The 10382-nt window shown below is 32.2% G+C and overlaps 1 protein-coding gene across 1 annotated transcript; it reads right to left on the bottom strand.

The window, feature by feature from the left end:
• Positions 1-5458: 5458 nt before the first annotated feature.
• Positions 5459-8812, bottom strand: LOC142636025 (flavonoid 3-O-glucosyltransferase-like). Its single transcript, XM_075810090.1, has 2 exons — positions 8320-8812; positions 5459-6315 (listed from the first exon to the last, which is right to left on the bottom strand). The coding sequence occupies exons 1-2, from the start codon at positions 8810-8812 to the stop codon at positions 5459-5461; spliced, it is 1350 nt and encodes a 449-aa protein (XP_075666205.1).
• Between the last annotated feature and the right edge of the window lie 1570 nt (positions 8813-10382).

Raw genomic sequence — 10382 nt, 5'->3', positions numbered from 1 at the left:
AAAAAAGTTTCTATACAAACTAGTTTGGAGAAAGTTCCTCCAAACAACTAGTTGGCAATCTTAAACAATGACAAGTGTCCTAGTAATGTGCATTGCAAATGACCAATTTTAGCTTAAAGTTGAAAAGTAACGTTGTTAAGTAACATTACTAACTTCTCTCTCAGACATTTCTCTCACCTAAAACACTTTCTCTCTCCTTCATTCTAGATTGAAATCGGACTTCAAACTAAGGAAGTCAATACCGTACCGGAGGCTGTACCGATTTGACTAGCGGTATGATATATTTTGGATACCGATCAATACCGGTGTACTGTTTCGGGTTTACCACTATTATATATATATATATATATATATATATATATATATATATATATATATATATATATTAGCAAAGAAAATGTATAAGTTTAAAGTTAAAAAAAAAAAAAAGTATCTAGCAAAGATATAAATTATAAATTATATATATATATTAGCAAAGATAATCTATAAATTATCTTTGATATGAGTTCTGGACATAGCCCCCCACCTATTCATTCTCAATAAAAAAAAGCCCCCACCTATTCATGTAACCAAACATAGTTAACAAAAAGTAGATCAAATGGTGTAGAAGCTTTAAAACTCTTGAACCAATATATATTGTCCATTTTAGGTCAACCTACTTATAAAGGCTACAATACACATTTCCTCTGTTCACACTCTCATTGCCGCCTCTGTCTTTTTTTTTTTTTTGGTAAACATTGCTGCCTCTGTCTTATACTCTCATTGCTGAAGTCTATGGTTTTCACTCTCTCAGCGTAGCACAGCATAGCTTCACAGGACTCAGCCTTGTTTTTCATTTTTCTCATCTGGGTTTTCGAATGGATAGCCTTGTTTTTCATTTTTCTCATTTGGGTTTTCGAATGGGTAGCCTTGTCTTTCTTTTTTCTCATCTGGATTTTCTTTGTTTTCATTTACCGGCCGAAACAGCCAGTTTTCGCCGGTACGCCAGTAATTTTTTCGGTACGAAACAGGAGTGTACCTGTACCGGTGCACTGGCCGGTACGGTATATACCGGCCGATACGATACGATATTACCCACACTGCTTCAAACCCCATTTTTCCTCTCTCTCTCTCTCTCTCTCTCTCTCCTCCTTGGTTCCCAAGCACATGCTCTCTACTAGTTCGCCTAATCCGTACTGAATCCAAGCCAAAAATAACCTCCATTGCTCTCAAATTTTAGCCTAACTACAAAAAAAAAAAAAAAAAAAAAAAAATTATATTAATGAGAAAATACCTAGAATCCTTGTTGTGAACAACACCGAAAAGGATTCTGTTGTTCACAACAATAAACTTTGTCTGGTTTGTAGTTTTCGTTCCCTTGTTAATAAAATTTGTTGATTATCAAAAGAATCCTTGTTAAAAATAGGTTGGGGTTAATTCGCTTGTCTTATATTTCATAATCTCTTTGATGTGGGTATGTTTAGGGTCTTTCACTAAGATCTCTGTGTACAAGATTTTGGGTTTGGGACAAGTGCCAACTGTTGTGCAAGATCATTGTAATCTTTGTTTCTCCATTGGTAAATTTTTTGATTTGTCAAAAAAAGAAAAGAAGAAGGTTGGCTGGTGCCAGTACAAGTGATTTCTACCATTTAATGTTGTTGGTATTAATTTGGATCTGGAACGAAGGAGAGAGAAAGAGAAAGAGTGGTTTAGGTGAGAGAAACAACTAACTAAGAGAGAAGTTTAGTAACATTACTTTTTAAAAATTGGTGCAGATGACCAAGGCACCTGTCATTGTTAAGATTGCCACCTAGTTGTTTGGAGGAACTTCCTCTAAGCCAGTTTGTACAGAAACTTTATCCCTAAATCGAACAACAATTATGAGTATTGGATAACAAAAAGACTCTTAAATCCTAATAGGATGGATTTTTATATCTCATTATTATTATTAATAAATTAAATAAATTTGACTAATAAATTAATAATTAAGTAAAGTGTAAAATTCTCAACAATAAAAAAGTAAATAGTAAAGGATACAAAAGTAAAACTATACTCTTTAGTAATTATCTCACATAGCACTGAGCACACAATAAGAGTTTTTTCCAGCACACAATAAACTAAAATTACTTTAGTTGGTTGGTTGGTTCTAACTGATGTCTAAATTCAGTTCTTTTTAGTCTTTACTTTTTGGTTGGTGGCGGTTCTAGGAATATTTTCTAGAGGAGTCATTCAAATTCCCGTTGAAGAGGTTGACAAGGACCTCCTCACATAGTATGTTTGTTCAAAAGAGACATACTAAATCCAACAACAATTATGAGTGTCAGATGTTGGGAAATTTAAACCCTGGTTGATAGAATTAACAAGTTTTAAACCCAAGTTGTTAATTAGATTTATTATGAATAAACCTTGTTAAAACAAACAAACAAATATCAATATCATGTAAAAATCATGCACAGCGAAATAGTAAATAAAACAAGATATGATGACCCAAGAAAACCAATTAAACAAACTAGTTTCACAATAAGAAAAAAATTAGAGGGAAACCTTCCCGAAAAGCAATCCATTATAATAAAAAGAAGTTTCAGATCTAGTACAAAACCTTTGTCCCTAGACTCTACAATCATCGTAGATGAACTTACAGCAAAAACCTTCTACCACTTCAAAACCTCTTAACTCTTCAATATATGAACGCCACCCTTTTGCATGAATCTTAGTACGTGACTAACTAATGATGCACGGATCCCAGTACGTAACTAACTCCAGCAATTTGAAGAAGATGTAGTTAGCTGCAAAGTTCTTCATTTCATTAACAATGAAGATCAAGAAGTACTTGGTTACAAAACTCTAAGGCGCAAAAGGTGCAATAACTTCTTACAGAGAGAATAAGGCACTCAGTCAATTTTTCATATGTTTTTTATGTGCATACTCACTGTAGTGACTTTTAAAATAAGCCTTATATATGTTTAGGGTTATGAGAAAAGAAATCTTACACAAATATTTCAGCATAGGCCGAAAATCAAATCTGGAAATTTTGATTTCGTAGATCTCGACATATTCAGCTTCTGTCAAGATTTCTTCATTAAGTCTCGATAGATACTATTTCTGTCAAGGTATCCGTCGAGCTTTAATGAACAACTTTTCTTTACTTGTTTCTTAGTCCAATCTTCATGGCTTTAATACTTGGCTTGAACAACATATTTTTTAAAGTACTAAACCCATCCTAGATCTACCCAAATACAAGTAAAATGAATTTTGTCAAAGAATTAGCCAATTGCATAAAATATGTCCTTAGCATCAGATAACAAAAAGACTCCTAAATCCTAATAGGATAAATTTTTATATCTCGTTATTATTATTATTAATAAATAATATAAATCTAAGTAATAAACTGATAATTAAGTAAAGAGTAAAATCCTCTACAAAAAAAAAGAGTAAAGAGTAGAGGATACAAAAGTAAAACTATACTCTTTAGTTAAAAATTACCACACACAGCACTGAGCACACAGTAATTAAGAGTCTTTGCCAAGCACTAAGCACACAGTAAGAGTCTTTGCCAACACACGATAAACTAAAACTACTTTAGTTGGTTGATTGCTTTTAAACTGATGTCTAAATTCAGTTCTTCTTAGTCTTTACTTTGCAATCGGTGGCGGTTCTAGGAATATTTTTTAGGGGAATCATTCAAATTTCCATTAAAGAGGTTAACAAGGACCTCTTTGTAAATAACATCTTTTTATTTCATCTTAATAATTAAGATGATAAGATGAAATATTTCACAACTTATGATTCGAATGAAGATTTTTCAAGTCAACACAAGTTCTTTGAGATAATAAATTTTAGGTAGGAAATGAATCTTGAGGTATGCGTGATTTTCTTATTAAAAATTATCCATATATAGTACAAAAAGAAAATAAAGAATAAACTATATTAAGTAAATTGTTTCTTAGTATATTGAAGATATTAGTGTTACTAAAATTAAATCTTGAAAATCATCTAGTCTCTTACTATAATAAAGTTATTAATTAATTTTGTTAAGTGAACTTTAATTATTATTGCTTATCAAATTTTAATTTATCATTTATTAATTTTTGTCTTTGTTCTTTTCAATTATTTTAATTATTTAACAACTCAACTCAACTTTGATAACTTATTATTAGTCTTTATAACTCATTAAAAATAAGTTTTTTGTGTCTTTCATATTACTCTATTAAAAATTCAACACAATAATACAATTATAAAAAAAATTTATATTTACTTCCTAGTTCCCACTTTCAATAATTGTTTTTTAGTGTTAGTTGTTTACACTTTGCTGCCCTTTTTTTTTAATTTAAAATCAACAAATTACTAATTTTTATTGTTGGACTTGCTATTATTTTATTATCAGACTTTAGATCAAATTGGTTTGTTATTGGGTTTTATTTTTGTTTAAAAAGGCTAAGATAAATGTTAGTGTTGAACGCTATGTGATGCCGACACTGTCTTTGGCAGTAAACAAATAAACAGAGAGAGAGAGAGAGAGAGAGAGAGAGAGAGAGAGAGAGAGAGAGAGAGAGAGAGAGAGAGAGAGAGAGAGAGAGAGATGGTGGTTTGCACTGGAGAACAGAAGCCTAAAGCCAAGTTGACGACCATGAGCTAACAACAAGAAGATGCATGCGCGGCGCAAGACACAGAAATGAAGACAGTTGTTTTGTTTTTTATTTTGTTTTTAATGTTGATCTTTGGTGATTTGGAATGTGGAGGATTTTGATTGTTTTTTTTTTTTTTTATAGCATTTAGAAGGCCAAGGGGCTGAGGAATGGATCATCTTATGGGTATTTTGTTTTTTGTTTTTATTTTTTTACCAATTTAATTGTTGGGTTTTTCTGGATTACTAAAAATTTTCATGGGCCAATTCTAGATGTTTAGGATCTAAATTTTAGATTTTGATAGGTCAAATTAAAAAAAAAAAAAAAAAAAATGAGTAAGCCAAATTCTAACTAAAATTTGAGGGGGGGGGGGGGGGGGGGCAGTAAGGAATTTTTTGTTTAAGTTAGTGATTTTGTTGCATAACTGGGTTAGTGTTAGAAGAAAATTCAAAAAGCTAGGGGCTCCTGTTGGGCTTTGTGCGTGGTGTCTTGGAACCATAATGCACCTCAGACCAGCCATAATCACAATATATTATAACCCCATCTGTGATAGTCAAGAACTTTAGGCCACTAATCCACAGACCATGAAACTAGCATGCCTATATATGTGTGTGTGTAGAAACATAATAACTGAGGATTTGGTCCTAAGCATGCCTAGCTATATGCATATGATGAATTAATGCATCAGAAAATGTATGCAGACAACCTTCTAACCAAGACTTATACATGCATTAAAACTCCAGGTACTGAAATCACGGGACATTGCTCAAACAAGCTTTCCACTACTTCACCCTTGAAGTAGAATTACGAGCCAAAGGAGAAATTAATGTATGATCACTATAGCTAATTTCCTTTTAACTGGTGACCAACTTAACCAAAGTGTTGAAATCTTTAGTAGAGCTACCGTTACGTGCAACAGCTTCCAATGCAGACTCGTTGAAAGCTTCCGCTTTCTCTCTCATTTCCTTCCCTTGTTCACTTGACAAAGTTTGTTCCAAGGCCTTCACCATTCCATCTTTAGTAAAAACCCCACCTTCAAGACCTACACCAATGCCCCAAGACGCCTCTACAGTTCGCATGTTCAGTCTCTGGTCTCCGAAAAAAGGCCTACAAATCATTGGCACGCCGGCGATAACACTTTCCAAAACGGAATTCCATCCACAATGTGTCACAAACACCCCAACTGAACGATGTTCTAAGACTAGCATTTGGGGAGCCCATGGAACAATTTTTCCTTGTGTTCTTGTCCTTTCTATAAATTCCTTTGGTAAACTTTCCTCAAAGCTCCTGAGTGACCAAAGAAATGGAAACCCACTTGCCTCTAGAGCATCTGCCAATGCTGCTTGCTCATGAGGTGGAAGTGTTATCACACTTCCAAAGCTAATATATGCCACAGAATCGGCTTTACGTTTGTCCAACCACTCTAAGCAACCGTGCTCATCAGAGCAGATTGTTTGTGGACATGTTAGTAGGAATGGACCAACATTCAGAAACTTGTGGAATCTTTGCTTGAGTATATTCACAATATCAAGGTCTATCTCTTCATAGGAGTTTATGGCAACCGCAGTTGCATGTGGCAGCATTAATCCCATATCGTACAACATCATAGAAAAGGGGGATGTTATGTTTGTTATCACTCCTTCAGGTAAATCGACTGCACGCATTGATGAAGAAAATCCTGGAATGATTTCAAGGGTTTGGTCTTCACTGCCTGCAATAAGGAAAAACATTTTCTTAATCATCAGATGAATACAAAAAATTAGCATTAAAATTAAGATAAACAGTAAAAAAAAATCTGGTTTTTTTAAATCATTGAATGCTGGCAAACTACAAGCATTTTTCTTTTTCCCTTTAATATGTCACTAATCTCCTGATTGAATACTAAATCTTTTGTCCCATTTTTTGTGTTTTATTTTATACTTCATCAATTTTAACTTCTTATGTATACCATGATTGATGGAACACAAAAAGTAAGACAGAAGATTTGTATTCCTCATTATCCTAACTATGTACTTTGATATCATGGTTATATTAATCAAAAAACTATATTATTGAATTTTATCACCTTTTTTGTGTTGGATTAAGACCAACTAGTGTGTAGCCTCATGCATATACACGGGTACAATTAAAAACAGTCACAATTATATGGATCAGATTATACTTTTTTTTTTAGAAGTCCAAATTATTCATGGTATTAGCTTACAGCTTTTTAAACCATATATTTCTAAAATATGTAATGGTTTCTTATTATTTATATATATATATATATATAATTTAGAATTTAATTGGTTTTAGACTTTTCGATTTTTGCACTCAATAATTCACTTGCCACAAAAATTAAAAACTTAGACGGACATATGGTGGAAAATTAAAGTTCAATTGTAATCCAAATTAAAATTATATTGGATTTGGACTCTTTGATTTTTACACTCAATAATTCACTTGATACAAAATTAAAAAAATAAATAAATCTGACACGTGGTGCAAAATTGAGACTTCAATTAAAATCTAATTGGATTTTCTCTGAGTTTTGACTATTAATATATATAGATTGTTTCTAGTCAAAAAAAAAAAAAAAAAAACAAAGACACTCTATTAATATATATATAGAGAGAGAGAGAGAGAGAGAGAGAGAGAGAGAGAGAGAGAGAGAGAGAGAGAGAGAGAGAGAGAGAGAGAGAGAGAGAGAGAGAGAGGTTGTTTCTAGTCCAAAAAAAAAAGACCGATTGTCAAAGAAAATAAATCAATAAGACCATATGAATAAATTTAATTGGGAAATTGAAGAAAATACACCATGAAATTTTTTTTTTTTCCAGATTGCATTCCCACCAAATAATGTTGTGCTACCCATCAAAAATAATAATTTAGTTATGGATAAAATTTAGTCATAGTTGATTAGGTGCATTAATCAATAAAACACAAAATATATTTTATTACTAAAACATTTTTTTAATATAAGAAAGTGATATCTCAGTTTTTAGACATACTATTCCACTTCATACTCTTAAAATACCTTCAAAATCTCATAGATCGATAGTGTGGTAGATTGAATTTAGAATCTCCAAATATACATCACGTCTCATACTAATAAGCCCATCGTCTAGATACCTCATGGGGTATAAAAATAATTAAATTCATTATAGTTATGCATTTGGATTTAATTAAAAAATCCTAATGAAATTTATCTAAAGAACTAGAGTAGTTTTGGGACCACAAATTATTCCACAATTTTTTTGTCATAACTCTAACATGGCAAACTGTAAACGGTTAACCATCACTTTCACATAGATCCATTATTTTTTATTCATCAATCACACTCTGTCATGTTACAATTAAGGCAAAAGGGTTTGAAAAATTTTGTGATCCTAAACTTTTTCAAAGAACTGAACCAAAGTTTTGCGTTAATAATAATGTTTTGTAAAGAGATATACATCTACAATATATAATCTATTGTGTCACATAAGCTTTCAATTAAATTTAAATTATATTCTATATTTAAACTCTCATCAGTTACAATTTTAGGACATCATAATTTCTTTAAATGGTACAATATATATTTTCATATTTAAACACAATCATTAATTAGCACCTAATAATAAAACATATAATTCTATATATATAGACACATTCATAATAATACATAACAATCATGTAGTCAAAAAAGAGTGAGGAAAAAAAAAATATTTGAAACTTACATCATCCAAGAAATGCTTACCCGTACAATCTCCAAGTATCTTGCGGATGACATCTGTGTCAACATGAACCAGAAGTGAGCGAGGTCCAGCAGTCCAAAGTGGAACCCAATTCACATCCATTTCTTCAGCCATTTTTCCAGCGAACCCAAAAAACGCATCGCTCATTATACAGCTTATCTCTCTCCGTCTCTCTCTCACAGCCACTTCCATCACACTCTTATAGTTCTCTGGCATGGCCTTCAAAAACAGCATCACTGGCTCGATCGGATTATTACTGGACCACGTAAAACCCTCAGGCAACCCATCATACACGTCGTAAGGCTTTATGTTATTCAAGCCCTCGTTGGAGAAGACAGAGTTGTTGGAGTTGGAAGTGCAGAAGAATGAGAAATACACGTTCGGAGCTGTGGCTGCGATTCTGCTTACAAGGCTCAGAAGTGGGGCTGCATGAGTGCCGAACGGGAATGCCAAAACCGCGACGTGTTTTTCACCTGCATTGGTGGTTTCTGACATAATTGGTTTAGTTAATTAGATTCTGTAAATTGGGTCTTTTTGATAATTCGTTAGGTATAATGGGAGAGAGGGATTTGGACATCTCAGATGAAAACATAAATAGATGTCAGTTGAGTCATAAAATTCTTGGTGCTAATTGGGTCTATTTTGTTTTTAATTTCCGAGGAAATTAAACAAAAAACAAATGAATGTTTGGTTTTGTGAAAATGAATGTTTTGTTTTGTTTTGTTTAGGTTAAGGTGGAGAAGGGATTGATTGGAGAGGCTAAATGTATAAGTGAAAGGTTGTTGAGGGTCAATAGGGCCTATATAAAAGGAGTAATACTACAATCACAAACTTTTTTATAATATTTATACAAATTGTTGAAATGGTAAATTCTTATCGGTTCTTATTCATAAATATTATTTACATCATATTTTTATTTATTAATAATCACTCATTACATCAGCAATTTGTAAAAGAATTTGTAACTCTAAGCCTATTCATATAAAAAAGGGTGGGTGAGTGAATTTTGGCCACAATAGTCTCCGCTATTTAAGTTAAATTGCATGGGAGTGATGCTTGTACTATAACCCATATGAGTAATGCTACAAACAGTGCCGGCTGAACTTCTAGGCCATTTAGGCCATTGCCTAAGGCCCTCACTTGTAAGAAGACCCCCAATATAACTAATATATTATATATTGTTGCTTTCTCATCTGAAAAAAATAAAATAAAATAAAAAAAGAAGAAGAAGAAGAAGTAAGGTCCGCCCAAAAGATGAAAGATCCCGCCCAAATTATTTAAGCCCTTAATTGAAAATTGAGAACAACAAATTATTTCCAATCGTTTCTCACAAAGCAGAAAGGCTGAAATGACATGAAGTTCAATCACATCACCAAATTTTTAGCTTTCTTATTAAAAAAATCACCACATCCAAATATCCTCTGGATCAAACTTTTGTATCACATTTCATTAAGAAAACTCATGTTTATTACTGGAAATGTAGAGAGGGAGAGAAAGATAGACACTGATTTTCTCAATATAATACAAGTAACAAAATGTAGAAGAAAAGATAACAAAAGGCAGAAAAAAGAAAGAATAAACAAGTAAGACAAGGTAGAAAAAAGAAAGAAGAAAAAAACACTCACTCTCTCCATCTTGATTCTAAAAAAAAAACACTCTTTTTAAAGTATTGATCCTATCATCCTAGTCCTACACTTTTTTTTTTTTTAAGAAACCAGATTTAGTGATATGGAAGTTAAAGTATTGATCTTAGTCCTACATTTTTTTTTTTTAAAGAAATCAAATTTAGTGATATGGAGGGATAGTGGGCTGGTCTTAGTGGATGTGGATCAAGTTTAGTATCTTTTAGAAGACTATGGAATGAAAAATTTTCAAGTATAATTGAAAGGATTGAATAATTTGATCTAATAATGCAAGAACATGTTCGACGTATTTAACATGGTGCAATCCATAATCACTATCTTGGACATAATATACAAAATGAAATGATACAATTATTAGCAAATGAAATTAAAAGCAAAATTATAAAAAAGTTGGCGAATTCTTACTAGTTCTAATATAGGTC

The sequence above is a fragment of the Castanea sativa genome, chromosome 1, assembly GCF_040712315.1.
Source record: "Castanea sativa cultivar Marrone di Chiusa Pesio chromosome 1, ASM4071231v1".
In the NCBI taxonomy this organism is placed as follows: Eukaryota; Viridiplantae; Streptophyta; class Magnoliopsida; order Fagales; family Fagaceae; genus Castanea; species Castanea sativa.
This window is presented reverse-complemented; position numbering and strand designations above follow the sequence as displayed.